The 22,978-nt window shown below is 43.4% G+C and overlaps 10 protein-coding genes and 1 non-coding gene across 11 annotated transcripts; 5 read left to right on the top strand and 6 right to left on the bottom strand.

Annotated features, from left to right (window-relative positions):
- Window positions 1-171: 171 nt before the first annotated feature.
- On the top strand, window positions 172-711 carry PUMCH_001967 (uncharacterized protein; the record flags this gene model as incomplete). The annotated part of the gene is made up of 1 exon (XM_063020997.1): window positions 172-711. One exon carries the CDS (start codon window positions 172-174, stop codon window positions 709-711), a length of 540 nt encoding a protein of 179 aa, XP_062877067.1.
- Window positions 712-2,048: 1,337 nt separating this feature from the next.
- PUMCH_001966 (uncharacterized protein) lies at window positions 2,049-2,309 on the top strand (the record flags this gene model as incomplete). The annotated part of the gene is made up of 1 exon (XM_063020996.1): window positions 2,049-2,309. The coding sequence occupies one exon, from the start codon at window positions 2,049-2,051 to the stop codon at window positions 2,307-2,309; it is 261 nt and encodes an 86-aa protein (XP_062877066.1).
- Window positions 2,310-2,624: 315 nt separating this feature from the next.
- Window positions 2,625-3,500, bottom strand: PUMCH_001965 (uncharacterized protein; the record flags this gene model as incomplete). The annotated part of the gene is made up of 1 exon (XM_063020995.1): window positions 2,625-3,500. The coding sequence occupies one exon, from the start codon at window positions 3,498-3,500 to the stop codon at window positions 2,625-2,627; it is 876 nt and encodes a 291-aa protein (XP_062877065.1).
- Window positions 3,501-4,478: 978 nt separating this feature from the next.
- Window positions 4,479-5,234, top strand: PUMCH_001964 (uncharacterized protein; the record flags this gene model as incomplete). Its single annotated transcript, XM_063020994.1, has 1 exon — window positions 4,479-5,234. One exon carries the CDS (start codon window positions 4,479-4,481, stop codon window positions 5,232-5,234), a length of 756 nt encoding a protein of 251 aa, XP_062877064.1.
- Window positions 5,235-5,369: 135 nt separating this feature from the next.
- Window positions 5,370-5,440, bottom strand: PUMCH_001963. Its single transcript has one exon. It is a non-coding gene; the product is annotated as a tRNA-Gln (tRNA).
- A 797-nt stretch (window positions 5,441-6,237) lies between these two features.
- Window positions 6,238-9,549, top strand: PUMCH_001962 (uncharacterized protein; the record flags this gene model as incomplete). The annotated part of the gene is made up of 1 exon (XM_063020993.1): window positions 6,238-9,549. One exon carries the CDS (start codon window positions 6,238-6,240, stop codon window positions 9,547-9,549), a length of 3,312 nt encoding a protein of 1,103 aa, XP_062877063.1.
- Window positions 9,550-10,849: 1,300 nt separating this feature from the next.
- Window positions 10,850-12,439, top strand: PUMCH_001961 (uncharacterized protein; the record flags this gene model as incomplete). Its single annotated transcript, XM_063020992.1, has 1 exon — window positions 10,850-12,439. The coding sequence occupies one exon, from the start codon at window positions 10,850-10,852 to the stop codon at window positions 12,437-12,439; it is 1,590 nt and encodes a 529-aa protein (XP_062877062.1).
- A 125-nt stretch (window positions 12,440-12,564) lies between these two features.
- Window positions 12,565-12,825, bottom strand: PUMCH_001960 (uncharacterized protein; the record flags this gene model as incomplete). Its single annotated transcript, XM_063020991.1, has 1 exon — window positions 12,565-12,825. One exon carries the CDS (start codon window positions 12,823-12,825, stop codon window positions 12,565-12,567), a length of 261 nt encoding a protein of 86 aa, XP_062877061.1.
- Window positions 12,826-13,006: 181 nt separating this feature from the next.
- On the bottom strand, window positions 13,007-17,254 carry PUMCH_001959 (uncharacterized protein; the record flags this gene model as incomplete). The annotated part of the gene is made up of 1 exon (XM_063020990.1): window positions 13,007-17,254. One exon carries the CDS (start codon window positions 17,252-17,254, stop codon window positions 13,007-13,009), a length of 4,248 nt encoding a protein of 1,415 aa, XP_062877060.1.
- A 2,933-nt stretch (window positions 17,255-20,187) lies between these two features.
- Window positions 20,188-20,889, bottom strand: PUMCH_001958 (uncharacterized protein; the record flags this gene model as incomplete). The annotated part of the gene is made up of 1 exon (XM_063020989.1): window positions 20,188-20,889. One exon carries the CDS (start codon window positions 20,887-20,889, stop codon window positions 20,188-20,190), a length of 702 nt encoding a protein of 233 aa, XP_062877059.1.
- Window positions 20,890-21,067: 178 nt separating this feature from the next.
- On the bottom strand, window positions 21,068-22,891 carry PUMCH_001957 (uncharacterized protein; the record flags this gene model as incomplete). The annotated part of the gene is made up of 1 exon (XM_063020988.1): window positions 21,068-22,891. One exon carries the CDS (start codon window positions 22,889-22,891, stop codon window positions 21,068-21,070), a length of 1,824 nt encoding a protein of 607 aa, XP_062877058.1.
- Window positions 22,892-22,978: the final 87 nt, after the last annotated feature.

The raw sequence follows: 22,978 nt of genomic DNA, 5'->3' as shown, positions 1-22,978 counted from the left end.
GATTCCATATAGAAAAGATATTTATCATTTAATTCCAAGTATCTTCTATAGCCAATCCACAATTTTTTACTTTTTGGATGTGGAGTTCACCCAACTACTACACATTTCTTCAGCGCCTGCATCTCCAAGCTCACCCCAGGAAAGAAAAAAAGTACTTCTTCAAGCACAAGCATGTTGGGTCTTCTAACCAAAAGCAAGCAGCTTCTCTTCCCTACGGGAATCATGCATGGCTTCTTTGCAAGAAGTCTTGTCCAGGCCCCCACCCTGACCATCTACAAGCCTCTTCCGAAGAAAAGAAACGGCATGTCAGCTACCAAGTACTTGCATCAACAACTCTTGAAAAAGTTCGACCCACTTGGCAAGAGAAGTCAACTCGTCGATCCACATACCGGTGTTCGTGCTGGTGATGTCGTGAAAGTCACCTATAATGATCGTTCTACTGTGCATGGTCGTGTCTTGGGTGTGAAAAGAGGTAAGGACAACTTGGGAACCAACATTCTCATCAGAAATAGAATCACTAAATTGGGATGTGAGGTTCGTATCCCTGTGTTCAACCCCAAAGTGGCCAACATTGAGATTGTCGACAAGCCAGAGACCTACTTGTCTAGAAGCAAGCACTTCTATGTTCGTAACACTAAACACGATGTTGGTGATGTTGAGGCAATGTTGAAGAAGAAGCTGGAGGAATCCAAAGCTAAGAAGGCCAATTAATTGTATATATGTTCCTTACGCTTATGAGAGTTGTTAGGATATCTCGTCTATTGGAAAAGTGAAAGTAGTGTCGCACATTTTCTTCGCTAGATCTGACTTTACATAGAGGATTCAAAATCAAGAAAGTATAAAACTTAGAGTTGTAGTCTATTTGGTTGTTCTATGGTTGGGCTCCGTGCTAGAGAATCAGAAGCTGACAGCTCTATGTAGAGTCGGAATCAGCCAAGGCTTCGAGACGACTAAACAAATCCACAGCAAAATTGTCGCGGAACTTTGGTGACTTTTTGTTAATGAGAGCTTCGAATGTCTCGAATAATTGTGGGTTGGCTTGTCCACATTCAAACCAGCCGCCAGTACAAACGCCTACCAGGAATGTCTCCATTTCACGAGTTACGATATTAAGGATTTTCCGTTGGCTATCTGCGTCGGTTTCCACCGACGCGTGAACAAAATAACTTGCGTACTCATTGTAAATCGACGTGATCTCATTTTGGAGCATCTCAGGCTGATATGACAGCATTGGGCTTAACTCCAGCAAACTTTACAAGAGCTTGAGAAGGAAATGAAATCTAGAAATAAAGAACTGCTTTCTACCCTACTAGAGTTCTAGTCGAATAGAGCTTATTTAAACGTGTCTACTGTGATACGAAGAATGTAGCCACAACTGATTCCCAACGCTCCATGTAGGTGTCAACGTCAGGCGCCCAGCAACGTGCTTATCAATCTACGCTTCTGCCTGATAGAATACTCCAGCCAATTAAAAAAAGAAATTTCAATCAGCTTGTGAAGCCAGGGCTTGCGGTTGATGTTAGCCTCTGAAAAACTGGGATACCTGCTCCTTATATACATCAGAAAAGTGCGGGTAACTCAACTGGGGCCAGAAAGCCTTGTTCCATTGCAATATTATAGAAGCTGATAATGGATCTTTAAACTAAAATTTTAATTTAAAAATAGAGAACATTTGATATGTATAAGCAAACGCCTCACACCGTGTACTTTTGTGAATGCTCAAGGGTGACGAAAACTACTAAACGTGTTCATTTTGACGAAAACCAGGAAGTAGATTTGAAATCAATTACCAATTTGGTTTCACTAACTGCAATCAATACTTGATTCTCTCGATTTAGTTGTTTGACCCATCTTTCGAATGGTACACTAGGGCTAATAAAAAGGAGCTCCAGAGACTTAATTTGAGGGAAACTATGCAATTTCTAATATTTGAAATCATTGTAAATTGATAGCTCTAAGAATCTTTTTCGTGTTCTCGAATTATTCATTCATGAGGTTCTCCAAATTGGTTCTCCACATCAACTACTACTCACTACAACTGCACTAAAATGAAAGTGGAAAAGCTCATTGGCGCGAATCTTCGAGTGAAAGTCGATGATGGCAGAGTTCTTGATGGAGTCCTTTCTGTCATAGATCCCTTTGGAAATTTACTTCTAGCAAACGTTTATGAAACATCAGTTGATAAATTGAACGAGTCATTGTTCCATACACGAGAGTTGGGATTGGTGAGTGTCCCCAGAAATGTGATTAAAACACTCATGGTAGACAAAAAACAATACGGCCGCATCGGCGAGAATCAGGTTTCGTGATGAGTAGCGAACTGACTCACATCAACACTGGCATACGAATTACATTGAGACTGACAAGTGCTTGATTCTTTCAACAAAATATTTATCCTATCATATTTGGGGATTTCGGGTGTATTCTCGCTCGACATCGAGGTGTAATTCAAGAGTTTAGTGAATGACCAAATGTATTATGAAGACTATTGATTAGGGGCTCCGTGACTAATAGAGCTACGCAATTAAACATTCCTTGCGCTGTTGTCAATTAGTTAGGATATTGTTCATTGTGGACCTATTGGTAATTTTTGGACCTAATGTCATTGTGTGGATAGGTGAGGCTCACCAGTAGCTTGTGGGCCGTGTAAGAGGTCTAGCCTCGACCGTTCGAATAATTTGCATGAGTGGCTCCGAATTGACCTGCTTTGAGTTTGTTCCATCAGCTGCCTTGCTCATTGTCTTTGTATGACTCTCGGTGCCACGTCTCATATCTGCGAAATGGCTATATGGTATGTAAAAACGCTCAAGATACTTGGATGACACTGGCAAAGTCTTGGAGTATTGCCAGGTATTCAGACAGTCTGCGGAGTTGTCTGAGTATCCTCGGACATCGTGGCAATAGTCCGGAGCAGCTTGGTATACCTCTGTCAAAGACTCAATTGGCAAGTCAAGAAGATGTTCTTCCAAAGCCTCTGCGTCGAATTGGTCGAATGCTTCCCATGAGAGGTTCTCCGAAGTTGCATAATGTGGTTTGTGCTGCCTAAAAATCTCTGGTGCAAACTTATCGTCTTCATCGGTAGAATACTCATCTTGTGCCTCAAATTGATCAAAATCACTGTCATAATCTGTATCATAGATGACTTCTTCAATGTTTGGAGTTTTCAGATTCCCGCTTGGCCAGTCTTCTCTAAGTTCATCATTGTCAGAGTTTGCTGGTTGCACGTTCACAAAGTGATGAAAGCTTTTCATCTCTCCAAAATCAAACCCATGCTCCATGCATGTTCCTCTGAAATGGTCTTGAGAACTGTAATAACTTACTCCCCAGCACAGGTTCGCTATGCAATCCATAGCTATTCTGGAATGTCTGCAAAGACACTCTAGATCACTACGCTGCCTTGGACATATATGCGCTATTACATTTATGCAGCCCAAAAAACATGCTGGCGGTGTTGCTAGAGATAGATGAATTATTAATAGAGCCACTACTATCAAATGCATTTAGGTTATGGTTTGTGATATTTTAGTATGGTAAGTAAGTGGCACAAACGCAATCCCATGTTCAAACAAAAGGGATTCCTATGACTTTCTCAGAAATCGCATTTAAATACAACGCAATTTACAAATTTAAAATGGATAAACCACAGACAGTTTCTATATATAGTTACGTCAAGAATTGATGCCGTGTGGCTTCGGAGAATTCCGAACTTTCAAAACAGAAGAGCCTACGGCTATCAAAATTTATCGAAAACGGATCATTAGTGAAGTCGTTGCTTATTATTTATGAATTTTCTTAGTTTTTTTGAATCAGTTTTCACGAGTACCAACACACGTCTGACAAACACAAATACACGGCGAGATTGCCAAAGTCGCTTTCAAATTATTTATCGCGAATTTTTGCTAGTTGAGAAAAAGATTCGAGCAATTGAAATGAAATTACTACCATGGCTTCGTTGGGTTTGCGCGTGTCTAAGTCCCTAGCACAATTCACATTTTGCAGCCAACCGTGTTTTTGGCTGTCTCACAAGACTCCACCTGGATTGAGGGCTGTCAGATGAATCGAACCGAGAAATTGCTTCCAGCGCGAAAACAAGGAGCTCCTCAAATTTTTTGTTTCATTATGGGAATTTTTCGCACTCCGTATTCTACTTACCTCTTTGAAACTTGTGTCAGGTTTCCGCGCCTATTGGCTGAGACTTTACACTCCACCGGAATTGATAAGAAGCAATATAATCGTAGATTTATAAGAAGAAATATTAATGCAAATAAAAAGATAAAAATATTTAATACTCGAGAGCCTGAGACCATCTATCTTGACCACATATCAAGTATACATTCCAGACGCTCTGCACATTCCATTCCGATCCACTATATATATTCACGCGCATCCTTATGTCAAGTACCTGCTACTCCTCAGATTTAGAAGACGCTGCAGGTGTCCCCAAACACTACAATAACGACTGAAATTCTCAGGAGGAAATGCAAGGTTCATACAAAACAAACGGTCTCCCTCGACCATACTACATGAAGCCCCACAAGCGCGGTGTTTATGAGAACATGGCCAGACTGACCCACCTCACCAATTCACGCAAGTTGATGGGCTACTTGCTCATGCTCGTGTTGTTCGGCCTTTGCATGTATATGATCGGCCAGGAACTCAGAGGCATGCCTAGTTCCGGCTACGAGATTGTTGGCAAGAACGTCCCTAAGACGCCCTCTATCAAAGAGAACATGGACGGAGATGTTAAGAACTTCGTCCAATCCGGCAAGAACAAGGATAAAGTCACAGAGAAAGATGCTTTGGCAAACGGCAAGAAAGAGGCTTCGGGAGATTTCGACAATGTCGTTGATGAGGCTCCTATGGGTGGCCTGGTCAACGAGGCCCCTATAGTCGGAAATGACGCTGGGCTCGTTATTGACGGCAAGAAGTCTTCCGGAGAGAAGGGCACAGAGAAGAAGGTTCCTGCCAAGGCTGTTAAAGGCGCCAAAGGCGTGGTGATGGAGCCAAAACAGAAGAAGGGTACATCGTTCTCTGCTTCCAGAGAAGAGGATGTGGAAGATGATGCTGTTCCTCCAAGAAAGGCAGAAGCTAAAATCCCACCGGCGGAAGATGTCAAGGCTAAGGTCATCAAGAAAGGAAAAGCCCTTGACACTCAGCGGGAAGGAGGTAAAAAAAAGGGCGTGGATTCTGAAGTGGCCCAAAGAGTGGTTGATGAAACTGAAGATTACCCATGAAGGAGGCATATATAGTTCATAGACTGATTAGCGTTGTTTTAATTTAACGAAAATTCACGAGTTGAGTTACACATATTCAAAATTCTCAGATGGTAGAATCAAATTGTGCCTGTTTCAGGAAGAATAAAAAAAGAAAGGTCCTACTGGGGTTCGAACCCAGGTTACCAGAATCAGAATCTGAGGTGATACCACTACACTATAAGACCTTCAACGTTCAAAATTGATGGGCTGAGTATTATCAAGGGTAATTCTAAGGAAATCTATATATTTGCATTGTTTTTTGCCTCGCCCTCATACTAACAAGCTCTTCTGTATACCTTCTCCGTGGTTGAGGAATAATTGCACATTGTCTCTTGGGCTTGGGAAGCGAGTCTCATGGGTGCGAACCAGCATTCACAACACCGTTACCATTATGCACCTACGGTGAACAACGATCCGACTTGTCTATATTGCAAACAAATAATTTCACAAAAGATGTTGCAACCGCTTCCAACGGGCTGATTTTTTCTGTACGCATTGAGGCCAGCGACATATCTTTTAATGAATGATTCATTCACATGGTATTCTTTTGTTTCACTTATTGACCCGGAGTCGTGTTCAAAATAGAAAATCAAACAAAGAAGGCTTTCGATTCGAATGCTTAAAGTATAAGTTCATTTTTTCGTTTATTGCTCCCACTCAATTACTTTTTTAAAACACAGATTGTGCCTATGTCTAGTTGATCTGCCAAAAGAAATTCACGTTTTGCACCCAATTACTACCTGTGCATTACAGTTTTCAATTGTGGTCAAGGAATGATAAGTTCCGCAAAAGAACCATCGCACCCGAGAAAATACGAAAAACGCCAATTGCAAACAAGAAGCCGCAATTCCTGCGACTAACATCTGGAACAGTCCCAAATACAAAACCTGTCAACAACTACCTTCCACCAGGTCCCTTATTGGGTTTGCGGTAGGCCAATAAATGGCAAAAACGCATCGTTGGCAACCTGCATGGGACGCCCATGGAGGGCTGTCTGCAGCACACGGATGTCTTCTCTGCAGTGCTCAAAAAATTTTTAAGAGCCCTCTGCTCACCCTTTATAAAGGCAGAAAATCCTCGCACTGAAAATTTCCTTCTCCAGGCCTTTTTCAAAAAACCCCCCCAAACGTTACTTGAAAAGATGTCCGCTGCCAGCGAATCCAAGTACTCGGCTGAGGTCCTCTCCGAGTTGTTGAGCAAGTTGCAAGTTGCCGACAACAAGGACGAGGCTGCCGCCAATGTGTCTTCTTTCTTGAACCTGTCCATCATTGAGCACGATGTTCCTCAAGAGTTCTTCGCCGACTTCAAGGCTCAAATCAACAGCAAGGATGCTGAGGTTGCCACTGCTGCTTTGATCGCATACAACCACATTGCCTCTGCTAACGCCATGGCCCCATCTGTTGAGCCATACATCGTTGCTTTGGCTTCTGACGTTGCCGCCAGATCCGGTGACAAGACCAAGGAGGTTGCCGCTGCTGCTGACGAGGCTTTGCTTGCCATTGCCACCGCCATCACCCCAACCGCCATCAAGGCTTTCTTGCCATCCTTGATGGAGAACTTGAAGAACACCAACAAGTGGACCGAGAAGGTTTCCGTGTTGAAGGCTGTTTCCCAGACCGTCGACACCGCCAAGGCCCAAGTTGCTTTGAGAATGCCTGAGTTGATCCCAGCTTTGTCCGAGGCTATGTGGGACACCAAGAAGGAGGTCAAGGACGCTGCTCACGCTACCATGACCAAGGCTACCGAGACCATCGACAACAAGGATATCGAGAAGTTCATTCCTAAGTTGATTGAGTGTATCGCTAAGCCAACTGAGGTTCCAGAGACCGTCCACGTCTTGGGTGCCACTACCTTCGTTTCCGAGGTTACCATGGCTACTTTGTCCATCATGGCTCCATTGTTGTCCAGAGGTTTGGCCGAGCGTGACACTGCCATCAAGAGAAAGGCTGCTGTCATTGTTGACAACATGTGTAAGTTGGTCGACGACCCTCAAGTTGTTGCTCCTTTCTTGTCCACCTTGTTGCCAGCTTTGAAGGCTAACTTCTCTACCATTGCTGACCCTGAGGCTCGTGGTGTTACCCAACGTGCTTTGCAAACTTTGAGAAGAGTTGGTGCTGTCGGTGAGGATGACTCTATCCCAGAGGTCTCCACCGCTGGTGACATCCCAGTTACCGCCTCTGTCTTCAACGAGTTGATCAAGGAGAAGAAGATCGGTGCCAGATTTGACATCGCTTTGAACTACATTGCCGCTATCGCCGGTGACTTGATTGACGAGAGAGACATCCAACCTGACTCTTGGTTGTTGAATGTTTTGCCATTCGCCACTATCTTCTTGCACGAGGCTGAGGCTAAGGAGATCATCGAGGAGTTCAGAAAGAGAGCCATCGACAACATCCCAGCTCCTCCATCTTTCGAGGACGAGGAGGACGATGGAGAGGACTTGTGTAACTGTGAGTTCTCTCTTGCTTACGGTGCCAAGATCTTGTTGAACAAGACTCAATTCAGATTGAAGAGAAACAGAAGATACGGTTTGTGTGGTCCTAACGGTGCTGGTAAGTCCACCTTGATGAGAGCTATTGCTAACGGTCAAGTCGAGGGTTTCCCAACCCAAGAGGAGTGTAGAACTGTCTACGTCGAGCACGACATTGACGGCTCTGCCGCTGACACTTCCGTTGCTGACTTCGTCATTGCCGACGGTATGGTTGGTTTGACCAAGGAGGCTGTTGAGGCCAAGTTGAGAGAGTTCGCTTTCTCCGAGGAGATGATCAACATGCCAATTGCTTCCCTTTCCGGTGGTTGGAAGATGAAGTTGGCTTTGGCCAGAGCTGTGTTGAAGAACGCTGACATTTTGTTGTTGGATGAGCCAACTAACCATTTGGACACTGTCAACGTCGCTTGGTTGGTCAACTACTTGAAGACCTGTGGTATCACTTCCATTATCGTTTCCCACGACTCTGGTTTCTTGGACAACGTCACTGAGTACATTATCCACTACGAGGGTTTCAAGTTGAGAAAGTACAAGGGTAACTTGTCTGAGTTCGTCAAGAAGTGCCCATCCGCTCAATCTTACTACGAGTTGGGTGCCTCCGACATGGAGTTCAAGTTCCCTGAGCCAGGTTTCTTGGAGGGTGTCAAGACTAAGCAAAAGGCTATTGTCAAGGTTTCTAACATGACCTTCCAATACCCAGGTACCAGCAAGCCACAAATCACTGGTATTAACTTCCAGTGTTCTTTGTCTTCTAGAATTGCTGTCATTGGTCCTAACGGTGCCGGTAAGTCTACCTTGATTAACGTTTTGACTGGTGAGTTGTTGCCAACTGAGGGTGAGGTCTACGTTCACGAGAACTGTCGTATCGCCTACATTAAGCAACACGCTTTCGCCCACATTGACAACCACTTGGACAAGACTCCATCTGAGTACATTCAATGGAGATTCCAAACCGGTGAGGACAGAGAGACCATGGACAGAGCCAACAGACAAATTAACGAGGATGATGAGAACTCCATGAACAAGATCTTCAAGATCGAGGGTACTCCAAGAAGAATCGCTGGTATCCACGCTAGAAGAAAGTTCAAGAACTCTTACGAGTACGAGTGTTCTTTCACCCTTGGTGAGAACATCGGCATGAAGAACGAGAGATGGGTTCCTATGATGTCTGTCGACAACGCTTGGTTGCCAAGAGGTGAGTTGATCGAGACCCACTCTAAGTTGGTCGCTGAGGTCGACATGAAGGAGGCTTTGGCTTCCGGTCAATTCAGACCTTTGACCAGAAAGGAGATCGAGGACCATTGTTCTATGTTGGGTTTGGAGACCGAGTTGGTTTCCCACTCCAGAATCAGAGGTTTGTCCGGTGGTCAAAAGGTCAAGTTGGTCTTGGCTGCTTGTACCTGGCAAAGACCTCACTTGATTGTCTTGGATGAGCCAACTAACTATTTGGACAGAGACTCTTTGGGAGCTTTGTCTAAGGCTTTGAAGACTTTCGAGGGTGGTATTGTCATCATTACTCACTCTGCTGAGTTCACCAAGGACTTGACTGAGGAAGTCTGGGCTGTCGTTGACGGTAAGATGACTCCATCTGGTCACAACTGGGTCCAAGGTCAAGGTGCTGGTCCAAGACTTGAGAAGAAGGACGACGAGGAGGAGGACAAATTCGATGCCATGGGTAACAAGATTGCCGGTGGTAAGAAGAAGAAGAAGTTGTCTTCTGCCGAGTTGAGAAAGAAGAAGAAGGAGAGAATGAAGAAGAAGAAGGAGTTGGGTGACGCTTATGTGTCTTCTGACGAGGAGTTTTAAGTAACTCCATAGATTCTTCCGAGAAATCTTTCTTTTGTCATTTAATAGGCTAGTTGCGCTTTTGTATTCTATATCATAATTATAGATCGATTATTTATTTGCATTGTAGACGTTTATTGGTGGGTACGGAGGCTCCAAGAGATGATGTGTTTCGGAATTGGGAAACATCATATATCATTGATTTCCCGAGTGAAAAGTCATTTTTTTTTGTTTCATAAAAACATGATCTACATTTTGTCGAAGCTATTGCAAAAAATTCAAGAGGTTGTATGACCCGATGATGTCCATTCTATGATTGGAGGATTGAGGTTGGCGCAACAGAAGTCAAAAACTGCCAATGACACTTCGCACAGTGTTAACAATAATGTTTCACTTGAAATAAATGAACGTGAATTTCATTAAAATAAAGAAATGAACTAAGCGCAAAAATATGCTCATGTTTCCATTCAGTGATTGCAGGCCAATTTCTGGGTCCTGATGAAAGGCGCAAAAGCAAACTACCACACTGTCACGACGCGAACCTAAAATGAACAATACAACTCAATTACTCATCAGTGTGACCCTGTAAGAGCCTTGCAAATACAATTCCATTCGCCAGTTTCGTTTAATGCTCGCCATCTCCCAGTCAGGTAGTGAAGCCGTGCTTGACGTACCTATTTTCCGTCCAAAAATAGTTCTTGGCGAAGCCATTTGTCCACTCCTTCGGGACCAAAATTTTGCGCGATGAATACATCTGATTGAATGAGCCGACATTCGATGCCTACTGAATTATTGCGAAGAACGCAAAATTGGAGGTGCCTGACGATTATGACCTCTCCAATTTATGCCTTCATTCTATGAGAAGAATCTTTGTGATCAAACAATTTCGAATCGTCGCAATTTATGATCTTAATTTTGAGAAGGGTTGATTTCCCCACGTACTTAGGAAAAACGTTCAGCGGAACGACTTCCGCATCTGGAGATAAGGCGGACATCTATCCGGCACATAAAAGCTCATAACCCGTGTGGGTTTGAGATGAGAAGCGAGTTTTCAATAGTGTATTTAAACGGCTCTGAAATCCAGATTTTCATTCATTTAGTTTTAAAATAAACAAAATAAAAGATCTGATCAAATTTTACAGTCTTTCAAATTTGTAACTATTTGACCGAGACAATCGGCTCTTGTAAGCATTTTCTCTCAAGTCTCATAATAAGTTGAGACTGATCCACATCGACATACAAGAAGAATTTTGTCACTGTCTATTTGGGAATAAATACGAGATAAAATAATCTAAAAGTACCGCATATACGTATATAGAATATGTCCGGTATCGGATCCGAGGCAGAAAGAAGGCACATGGAGACTGAGGATTTGAGTCCACAAGTCCTGACATGTAGTCTGCAAGAGGGAAAAAATGATGTACCAGAAGTCGGAGTTGATGTTTTAATTGAGGAGATGGCGATGCGTCCATACACAGATTCATACAAGGTCCGTTACGAAGGCCAAACTATTCAGATGACTTCCTTAGACTGGCGCAATAACTGGCTTTTGATAGCACAAATCGCTGTGGGATGGTGTATCTTCATTTTGTTTGGACTTGGAGAGCAAACACTTGGAACCATTATCCCTCGTTTGCAAAAGCACTATGGCATCAATGACTTGAAAACTGCATTGGTGTTTCTTTCAGCAACTTCTGGATACTTTCTGATGGCCATGTTGTCAGAAATTTGCCATATAAAGATTGGTTACAGAGGTGTAGGTATTATGGGCACAGGGTGTATGGTTGTTGGATATGTGATTGCAGGTACTGGTCCACCTTTTGGTGCTTTCATAGCGGCATACTTCTTCGTTGGAATTGGATTTGGTAGTATGGGTGCCTCATTTAATGGATATCTTGGCAACCTTATAAACAGTGCCCCATTACTAGGCATCCTTCATGGGTGCTATGGAATTGGTTGTATCACCACGCCTCCACTTGTGACAGCGCTCATTAACAAAAAGACTAATCCATGGAGCGTCTTCCATTATTACTTCGTCTTGGCGGGAGTGTCTGGATTCTTATCAACTAGTGTGGCCTTGATTTTCAGACACGAGACTGCCACGAAGTACAGACTAACCGTTTTGCTAAACGAGGCGCGCCGCAGAGTTCAGGAAGCAAATCTCAAGTGCGAATCGACAGAAAGTATCGAAGCTCAATATCCCGTTGATGACTATGCAGACAAGAGCAATGAGCTTGACTGTCGTGAAGATGTCGCTCCTTCAAACAGCAATGAACCTCTTGTTGAGCCAGAGAAAAACACATCGGCTTTGAAATCAAAACTAGTGTGGTCGATTTCAATTATTATTTTTGTGTATGTGAGTGGTGAGGCCGCTTTCGGAGCCTGGTTGGTTTCCTTCTGTCTCAAAATCAAGCATCTACCATACCAATATTCCTCATACATGGCTGCAACATTCTGGGCGGGGCTTACTACTGGCAGAATGGGACTTGGTTTCGCGACAGAATTTTGGTTCAAGGATGCGATTTTAGCCAACACCATTTATATTGCCGGTTCTCTTCTCGGATTTACGGTTTTTAGCATTGCAGCTCTTTTCAATGTCTCTGCAATTTTATTCCCTATTGTGTTTTTTCTGGGTTTTTTTGTCGGCCCAGTATATCCTACAACTATCGTGGCAATTGTCAACATTTTGCCAGTGAAACTCCATGCCAGCGGTATTGGTTTCATTTGCGCCTTTGGTGGAGGAGGTGGTGCGGCGGCCCCCTTCTTGATTGGTCTTGTTGCGAGCTCAAGCGAACAAGGCCTCAGATTCTATCCCATGATAGTGACAATACTCTATGCTATATTAATTGTCATGTGGGCCATCTTGGTTATTTACACCAAACGAATGAAGCGTAAGCAAGGAAGCACTTAATATCACATCTCAGCAGTGCTAGCGAACGTCTTCAAAATATTATTTTATAGAACGAATTGGATGCCATATTTTTTTAGATTCAATGTCCGTAGAGTTTTTGGTTTCCTTAAGTCTTAGATTGTCATTTACAAGGAACCTCCCTGTGCTTTCCACTCCTCCGGGGTGAAACCTTTCTGCGTAAACGCATGTATAGCCGCAATTTCCTCCTTGAGAGCAGTGTTGACAAGTCTGTGTCTCATCAACTTGTTCTTTCCTTTGAATTTCGAGGAGACTATCACCACGGCGAAGGCCTGTCCGCAGCCTCCCGACATGTCTTCGACTTGAACAAGATCAGCTTCAAGTCTTTCCATTATAATTTCGCGAAACGAGTCAGAAGTGAGAGACATTGCGGGAATAATTCTGAATTAGTAGTAATGAAGGTGTATTCAAATGTGCGAAGATGTCCGACATATGAAGTTACTAGTATTGAGTATGGAAAGCTACAAGAAATTTGCAAAAAAATCGTTGATCATTTAATTTTTAAGAATATCAGGCTCCTATCAGGGTTCGGTTATGCAAAAATATGGATCAATTTGTCACTACTTCGTTGCCATGCACTGTCGCTTGCCCTCTTTTGATAGTATTATTATGACTGGGAACAGTTCCCTCCACTCTCAAAGAGCCATCAAATTGAGAGGGGTGTTCCTGCAAGGTCTTCTGTATTTTGTTGGCAATTTCCTTGCTTGAGAGTTGCTCCAATTTCTGAGAGTTTCCGAGATTGAGTTTCTGATAGAAGTCCCAAATATCTCGTGGGATCACCGCAAGTTCCTCATGCATCTCAAGAAGCTGATTAACAACTTCGATTGCAAGGAAGTGGGCATCACTGGATTGATTTGTTCCATTTTCTGTTGCGGATGCACGCGACAAGAGAATATTGGGGGCTAAGACTGTAGCTAAATTGTGAGTATCCATTTTGGAGCCGGTTTCCTCATCAATTTCAGCAAAGGAGGCAACCCAACTGAAAAAATAAAGCAAAACCTCCAATAAATTTCTATGGAATCTTGGAAGCATGCAATATGCCAATTGAAGTACTCTTTTACCCTTTGCTGTGTCATTTTGTTTCCTTGAAGCAATCCAAATCTCGTACAAGTTGAAGGTGAGAAGAGGGTTGGGCAACTCACGAATCCATTTTTTCATCAAAGCAGCTAGCTGGACAGCGGAATATTTGTCAAATGCCGGAGACTTGAGGGGTGCGCTGTTAATTTGATCGGTAAGCTCTCGAAGATTCTTGATGTTACCATTCAATCGAAAGATACCTTCCACAGACATGTCCTTTTGTCTCAAGGCACGAATTATATCATCAATGACTATAGGAATCCGAAGTTGAGATGGCCCAACTCCAAGTTCTGTATCAACTCCATAACGTTTGCTGACTTCAGACAATTCGACACCGAAAACATGCATACCCTTGCCATTCTTATCGCTGGCCCCGAATTTGAATTTGTCCCAAAAATTGCTTTGCTTCTTTGTCTGAACAAGCGACATAAGCTCCTCTCTTGGAAATTGATCACATGTCTGAAGTAGAGCCTCCACTGCGATATGACGTAAAACGAAGTGTTCACACTTTGTGAGCTCCGAATAATACTTTGACTCGGGATCTGCCACAAAACTTTGAGGTTCATTGGCCGTTTGCGAAAGGCTCCCCGAAGGAACCCTCTTTTGAACACCAGAGGGTGTGTGAAGCAGCAGCTGCCGTTTCTGATAAAGCAGGTTGTGGTGCTTGAAGGCATTGGGTCTTTGCTCTCTCGCTTGTTCCGCAGCGACAATGCGAGGAATGTCATCCAAAGTAAGCGATTTCTCGTTCTTTAATAGATCAGTTGTTCGGTCAAGACTATTGCTTGCATGACGCAGCTCTGACTCTTCTCGAATTTTCAAGTTTCCCAATTGAAAATCGGTTTGATCAGAGTCGACCGGCAGTGGGATATATGATGCAACACTACCACTGCTTTCAGCACGATGCCTCTCATTCAATGCAGCAGTGTTATCAGATCTAGCGATAGTGCCAGTTGGTGACTCAAGAATGACAGATTTTCTTGCCTTTCTCTTCACTGAGTTCCTCAAACCTTGGCTTTCACGCTTGGTCCGAAGAGCTGTTATTTCGCCCAAAGTTTTGGAATAATCCTGTTCAGTACCAGCCATCTCTTCACTTATGTTTTGCATCTGATTTGTGGGTGGTACATTCTTTTGAGTTTCAGCAAGCTCCTTCTTTATAGCTGCCTTTGACCTAAGAATCGCGATACGCAAAAGATATGAGAGCTGAGCCAAGTCGGTCACAGTCACAAAGCCAGATGAATAGCCAATTCCCTTGTTTGAATTTGACTTCGAGCATTCCGGGCATATAATCAGATCATCAGGGCCACAGAGAAATTGCTCCAGTTTCAATTCAGCACTTGGTTTGCGATGACAGTAGCTGCATTCGAAGCACTTCGGATGCCATCTTGAGTCAGCAAAACGTATGCATGACTTTTCAATGCTCTTTGAGCATGCACGGCATGCGTCGGTCGCATTGTACGGAATTGACAATCGTGAACTAATCGAGACACGAGCTTCGCCAGCGAACTTGTCCATTGTCTCTATTTCATCGTACTTGTTGATAAGTTGCAAGAAAGTGTCAAAAGCTTTCGTGTCTGACCGCAAAATGTTTAGTTTGAGCGCATTATTTAGCCCAATTCGAATGAGTAGCTTCAAGTAATGAGCACAACCAGTAATCACAGATAATAGTTCTGAAGAAAGACTTCCTGACGCTGCGATTTGGTGAGATTTTCTCAAAATTGCCAAGTAGCTCATAATCTTTCCAGATATATTACGAGGCTCCTTCCGTAAGTGCTGGAATCGATGAAATGCATCCGCTGAGTAAACCTCATCTGCTATTGCAAGGCTGACTTCAGATGTGGTTGCTTTTTCCGGTGGGTGCTCCAAACACATAGCTTGAACAAACTCCAAGGCGTTAAACAAAACTTCAACATATAGTATCAACTTTCCGGTCACGATGAGTCCGCTTCGCAAATTTCCTGTCGAGGCAGCAAGAAGCATTTCAGATACACATTGAGCTGTCGATTCTTCAAAACCAGATAGTATCATCCAACAATTCAAGACCGAAGACTCAATTTTTTGCTCATACAGTAATAGGCCTGTTGCAGGAGACTCTTCAACGGGACTGGAGGATGCAGAATCGAAAGGAAAATCCTTTGGAAGTCCGACCGCTTCTGGAGTAAAGCAAACATTCCAAAATTTGAATACCATGTAACATTCAGGATGCCACTGTTGGTTCTTACCACCTTTGTAGAGCTCCACAAATTGCTTCACTATAGACGAATGACAACCTTCACATTTTGTCGCAAACAATTTGGAATAATGAAAGTGGCAATAGATATCGTTACCGTGCTCGTAGTAACTCTCGTCAGATTCGAAAACTTTACCACACGCAGAACATTTAAAATGTTCTAGGTGATACTTGTTACCAAGAGCAGTGATGTACGGCCCTCTCAAAGCAGTATCACAACTAAAGCATATAAGATCCAACTTTTTGAAATAGTCATACTCACACAAAGGCACCTGTATCATCGAACCGTCAGGGGCACTCACATCAAGCGAGAAGAATTTACTTGAGCATTGTGTCCCACAAGAATAGCATTTAAAACAGTCAAGGTGGTACGCATTATTCAAAGCCCTAACAAATTGGCCACTGATTGCTTGCTTGCACGAATGACAGATCTTTCTTTTCTTGACCACCTCATTCAGAGAACCATGGCTCTGTTTTTGCAGAATTTGCGTTGAGCGCGACAGATTACTTTCATTGTAGAAAGGAGCGTTTTGTCTTGTACTGTTTCCTTGAGGATGATTGTGAGGATTTTGAGGATTATGAGGATGACCCAGATTTAATGGTATTTCTGAGCCTGCAGAGTTCGAATTGAAAAATGGCTCTGTGGGGGATGATTCACTGAAGCGTGGTGAATTGGGCGCTTGTTGGTGAAACGAGCCCTGACGTGAAGTACTTCTGAAAGGGGAAGGGTTGATCTGAGGGGAGCTTGGAGCATTGTCCCAATTCTGTTGTCGAACTTGAGGATTCTGTGACTTGACTGGTGTATACGGTATTTGCTGCTGGCGAAATCCTTGGGACTGTGGTTGAGGCAGATACTGCGGACTACCTTGAGGATATGTTTGGGGGCCTACCTGATACTGTCCGCCGTGCACTTGCTGCTCAAACAGACCTCTCATGCGTTGATTCTGATGCTGACTCGGTTGGATCTGCTGATTGTATGGAATACCTTGATTGTGCTGGTTATGGTAACCTGGCGGGGCGGGCGGGGCGTTTTGCTTAGAATCTATTACATTGCCACGTGAAAGATCTTGCGCTGCAAATTGGGGACTGTTTCTGTTTTGATGATAGCGCTGATCGTTGACATGAGGCTGTTGGAATGACTGCAGATTCATCGATGGAGAAATGGCGATAGTGTGTCTGTTCGAATACTTCTCAGGAAGTGTTATGGGCACATCGCCCTGAGCCCCTTGTGGAATTGGCCGAATCATGCTGATCCAGTTGTTCTGATCGCCTTGCGCCGTGGAAGGTGGGTGGTCGTAGCTTTGTGTCCTGGCATGCGCTTTCTGTAGCTCCCTAGACTCGGGATGTTTTGGTTGAATCTCTTTGCTTTTCGAAGATTTGAACGGCGAGGAGTGAAACGCTCTAAAAAACTTTTTAGGGCTGGCGTTTGAGCTAGACGCTACCGAGTCCTGTGGTTTCGTTGATGATTCTTGCGGTGTGTTGTTTGAATGCATCGCAAGAGTAAGTTTGGCCGGCAATCGCGTGAATTATAGAAGTACAGGATAATATATTAATGAATGACTAGTAGTGGGAGTGATTTGGAGGACTTTAAGGCGCTGGATCAGGCCCTAAATGCCGACAGACTTGAGTTCTGTATTGATCGAAAACTGATGAATAAATCCACACGGTCTCGTGGCTGACAGGGTATTTTGGATGGAGATTGAGGACGCCCTAGTTGTGGATGAAAGACTGGGGGTGCAAATGCTGTTGACTCTTATTGGTGTGCTCGGGTATAATAATAGGCAGTTCTTCTTGACTGTTTTGATGATCTTGAGGTGTTGAGCTCGAGATGTACGGGTGCGAACCCTCTTTGAGGGTCTGGGGTATATGGTGATGTTTTGTAGGGAGGTATGAAGGTAGGATTGGCAAGAATTCAAGGAGACTTGCTGATTTCTGTGTTTTAGAAGCCGTCTTCAAATTTTCTCAATTTGCTTTGGAGCGAAATTTTCACTCAGTGTGTATTTGACACCACACACTGGTCCGTACGGTTCTCTGCGTGTAGTGCATACACCCGTCAAGCCTGTGTAGCAACCGCGTTTGTGTGTCGAAAACGGCTGCAAGATTTTCCCTGTAGTTTTGCACAGGGTCCAAAGGTAGAAATTAATGGTACATTAGAGCAAAGGTGTAACAGTAGATCCGAGACAATAACTTCGAGAACTAGTCGTTTGTCGATTCTCTATTTTGCATGCTTATTTTCTTGTATCGTGTTAAACTAAATTAACTCAAGAAGTGACTATACGTATTCTGTCTGACTTTAGTAACATGGGCTCGATTGGGGACCCAATGATATTGTGAGGCGACTCTTTACACTATTGCAGTAGTGTATTTCGTACAGATTCAGTATCCCTCGTAGCAGTGGCACGATTACTTTCATCATACAAAACGGGGATGTTGATTCAAACTAAGGGTTGAAGCATGATAACCCTAGTAATGTGTATGAGTAAACTTGAAAAGGCGATTGCAATTGCAAATGTATGAAAAATGGACAATACTGAAATGAATCACTCCAAAATGGAAATATCCAGAGATCTTCTAAGTTTTAGGTCAGGTAGATTCACTAAATCATAGCAAGATGCATTTAAGACGATTAATACAAGCGATGTATCTTGCTCTAGCTGACAATCTTGTGAAACATTCTCTACAGAGCCGAAGCTAGTGTTTTGAGTATCACAATTATTCGCTTTGCGATAAGTGCGATGGAGGGTATTCTCTCAATAGAGCCAGAGTATTCAAAAGATCCAAAGACCAAAAGCCTGGACTTCGGAATGTGAGGACCGAATCGTAAGAGTAAGATTCGTCACGATGTGTGCATTTATTTGGTTAAGTTTACACAGCGGTCGTTTGGCAATCTGTTCAATGGATCATATCGAAAGAAAACGTAATTAGAGAATAGTCTTAATCGATTTTTTCTTCACGATTGAATTAATCAAAACCTTGAAACTTAGCACTTGAAATACTTGATGAAGCGAAGTCATTCTTGTATAGCCATAATGACACTCAAATTAGCTCAAAGCCTTTCTCATTAACAAAAGTTGTTAAGAAGATACACATATAAACTATGGAGATAAAGTTTTAACTATCCTTGCTCACGAGCCCACTATCTATACGAAACCCTCGAATTCGAGATACATCAGTGCAATTGTTGCCTGTTGTTCTACTCTAGATTCGAGCGAGGTAATAATAGATCAAAGATTCCGGAGTTATACCTTCGATACTGGCCCCTACAACAGCTGTGGCTTGCCTTAGTTGACTCAGATAATCCGAAACTCGGGCTTATGAGTCCGTGCTTGCATGCAAGCGTCTAATCTACTCAGCTTTTGGGGACTACTCTCCGACACTCAATAACTTTTACACTGTCAACGTCAAGATTGCCCTATTGTGTCTATTTCTTTTTTTTCGCGACCTTCTTTCTGTCTCGTGTTCGCGGGCTTTTTCGCCGCAAAAGTATTTCCACCCTTCTTTTCTAGGATGTCTCGTGTTTTTTCTCCGACTGTCTGCACTCCCGAAGCCATGTTTGCCTCGCTTCAATCCGAATGCACTTATGAAACCAGTGGTATAAAAACGATTTACAACGATTTATCGCTGAAGAAAAAGATCCGAATATCGAGTATTGTGTCCGGAGTATATTTGAGGTATTTTTCCGAGAACAGCAATTTTTTTGTGTCAATGTACAGCCCGCATGAGATGTCAATTGTGTAAGAGAATATTTGCAGCCAGTGTGGGCTAATTGCCCCGACGAGTCGAACACAGAGAAGAAAGCCGTTCCCAGCCAAGATTCTCCGATATTGTCCGATAGATAACCGGCACCTCTTACTTCAGGCGATGCCATGCAAGGCGCGTAAAATCTTGTCAGAGTATATAAATCTAATTCTTTGCACTCTTCTGTTGAGCCTCATCATACACACAAAAGCAAATCCCTTCCATCGCTTAGCTTCTACTAAAAACAGAAGCTTATCAAACACAAAACAATCCTCTCAAATTTCAACGGCCTATAGTTTACTATAGACTTTATCAATCCACACACATCATAATGCAAGCTTCATTAGTTCGTTTAGTTGGTATGGCTCCCTTATCTCAAATGACTCCAGCTAACCCAAACTTCTCCAAGATGCTTTTAAGTGTCACGTTATACTTAGGTGCTAGCATCCTGGTCGCTGCTTTAGCCGAGAAGAAGAAGTTCGCTCACGTCTTCAAGCAATTAGGTCAATAAATGTTTGGCCCTCATCCGTTGATGAACGGTATTTCACTACAATTTGAAATTAATTCATTATTTTATAGAAGTGGCTCCAATTCCATTATGCCACGCTTCAATTTAAATGCTATTCCTTTGGGTTTTTAATACATACGGTCTTTTTATACAGAATACACTGAAGTATAGTCTTCGAGTTTATAACATAGTACTAACTTCCCGTAGTCCTTGTCCTGGAACTCTTCTGTAGTGTTTGCGGGTAGGTCCATACAACAATGCTCTACTCTGTTTCCATACCTGTAGGAGTATATCCTTTCTCGGAAGAAAGTTTGGAAACACCACTTTGACGCTGTTGCCGGTTCCGCTATCTGGATGCGTACTTTTAGCTCGTGTTAAGACGCACATGTAAAAAATCACTTGTCCATACCCGTGGAATCCTTCATGAATTACAATGTCGATCATGTCAGATAACGGAATAAACTCGCCGTTGCTCATACCACTAGTGAAACTCCACCAAGAGCGACTATTGAGCTGCACTCCTAAATTTTCCATTATCATGATAGAGTCAGAGGGTTGTTGCAACGACGCGAGTAGAATGGCCCCAAAGAGATATGCTGCGACGGCGAGAATACGACCCATATCACCATGTAGGAGTATTCCGTGGTTTGATATGGACTGTTGGAGAACATGCAAAAGAAAGTGATGTGGTTTGAGACCCGATTGGAGCGAGCCTTCCCGTAGTTTCATGACTGATGGTACACATAATGCCACAAGAGCTGCCACTAGTGGCATACGCAAGTAGCGCAAGAAGAAAGAAGGTCTGTTTTGGACCGTGAATTTCACAGCCTTCTCATTGGCATCCGTCTCTATGTTTAAAACATAGTCTTTCGTTGAAGACATGTAGTATGATCAGATTCAAAGTAAGACTCACACACTGTTGACTTATCTGAGTCGCGGTACAGGAATGGCTGCAACTGAAATTACTTATATCACATGACGCATCAGCGATTAGATAATTGAAGTTTTCAATACGTCAAGAATACATAACATTAGATTTTATTTCATCAATATAAAAAATTCAATTATCCATCCCGGACCCTGAGAGTTTGATATCGTCCACATCACCAACAACCTCTTCGTTTCTACGCAATGCCTGCTTGACTTCTCTCCTCGACATACCAGTGTTTCTGACCATGCTCTCCTTCTTCTGCAAATCCTCCTTGATTGCACGTTGGCGCCCAATATGAATTTCCTCGACGAGCTTTTGGTGTTCTTGCTGGACTTTCTCCATTTCCTTCTCAAAGTCGGTCATGGACTTGAGTTTTTCTCCACTAGGTAGAGCTTGCGTGTAGTCTTCAATATTCATGGGGAGCTTTCTCTTAATAGCGAGGTCTATGAGCTGCGGGTTTTTCTTTTCCTCTGCTGCAAATTTCCTCTTGACTTGTTTTCGCGTGCGATGTGGGAAAAGCTGAGTTATGAATGTGAAGTTGGGTCCCCAGGTACTGAGAGCCTTGTAGAGTTGCATTACCTCATCTTGGGTCCATGTATCCGTGTGAGCCACTCTGGTGAACGAACTTGAATTGATAGGGTTCTCGAAAGGGTTCTCAATTTCGACCTCACGATTTCTGGTATTCGCAGCAGGGTTTCTGGAAAGAACGGTCGATTCCTGATCAACCTGAAATTTACCATCAATAAGCGTGATTTGGACAGCAGCACCAGGCTCCGGTTCATCTTCAAGATCACCCATAATGTCCAATTTCTTCGGGCCTGAATCAGGTGGAAGGTCTCCCTGAATTATTCTCAACGCTTTTTCATAGGAGATTTTTTCCTTCCGCGCTAAAGCACGAGCATTTCTACGTTCCTCTCTCCTTGCTGCTATTTTGACCTGCGCCTGCCTAGCTCTGTTGAAGTTTTCTGTCGTTGTACCAATCTTAATTGTAGGTTTGCAGAGCTCTGCAAGACTGAGTTCATCAGCCAGGATGTGTACTTTGGAAAACAAATCTTCATCGGATATGTCAATGTTCTTTGGGATCTGTCGAATATCGGTAATTGTGGTTATCAAATCTGGAGGTGCCACAGGAAGGTCCTCGTGTCCGAGAACAGCTGCCGAAGTGCGAAATTTACGCAATTTGTTTGTGACTGGACAGATTCCGACGGTGATGTCTGTGGTATAGTCAACGGGTCTGATTGTGACAGCCTTTTCTTTCTTAAGCTTAGAAGTATCTAGTGCGCTTTGCTCACCATCCTCATCCTGTTCTTCGGGTAGTTCTTCAGGAGCTGCAACAATCGAAGTACGTTGGATCTTGACAGCTCGGGAGCTGGCCGACTGTCTACGCTTTTTGGGAGGCTTAGCTGTGGGAATCGAAATATTCATAGGCGAAGAGGATTCCTGATCAGCTTCCAGAGGGCCAGAGGCACCAGATATAGATCCGCGAAACGAGCCTAGACCAGAAAGACGGCGGTGACTAGCTGCAGAGGAGCGTCTTCTCGTTTTATCTTCCTGAACGAAGGGCTTCTTGAATATATCATTGTCACCATAATCTTCACCATCGCTGAAGTCTTCCACGGCTGGCTCTTCAATATCTTTAGCTTTCTCCGCTCCTGACGCGCCATCTGAGTCTTGAGATGTAGCTGCGTTCGGAAGGATATCGGTCTTTGCTTGGGACAGCAAATTCTCTTGAAGAGGAACTGTTTGGGTCGAAGGTGGTGAAAGAGCATCCAAAGGTCTAGACTTGGGGTCCAAAGCTTCTGAATCGATCGACTTTGTAGGAGTCTGTTGTGTTGAATCAACTTGACCAGAGTTCTGTGTAGCTGGCGGGGTGGGGGCTACGGATTGTTTGCGTACAGGTCTTTTTTTCACCTTTGGTGTGAAATGCGATCCTTTTCGAACCACACTACTCATTATGTGTGGTTGTTCTGGAGGGCGATAGTGATTTGTTTTGTAGAGGGCTTTCACATGAATGCAGTCTCATAGTAGAAGAGAGGGAGA

The sequence above is a fragment of the Australozyma saopauloensis genome, chromosome 2 (assembly GCF_035610405.1).
Source record: "Australozyma saopauloensis chromosome 2, complete sequence".
Lineage (NCBI taxonomy): Eukaryota > Fungi > Ascomycota > Pichiomycetes > Serinales > Metschnikowiaceae > Australozyma > Australozyma saopauloensis.
The sequence above is the reverse complement of the archived record's forward strand: the minus strand, read 5'-3'. Positions and strand labels throughout refer to the sequence as shown.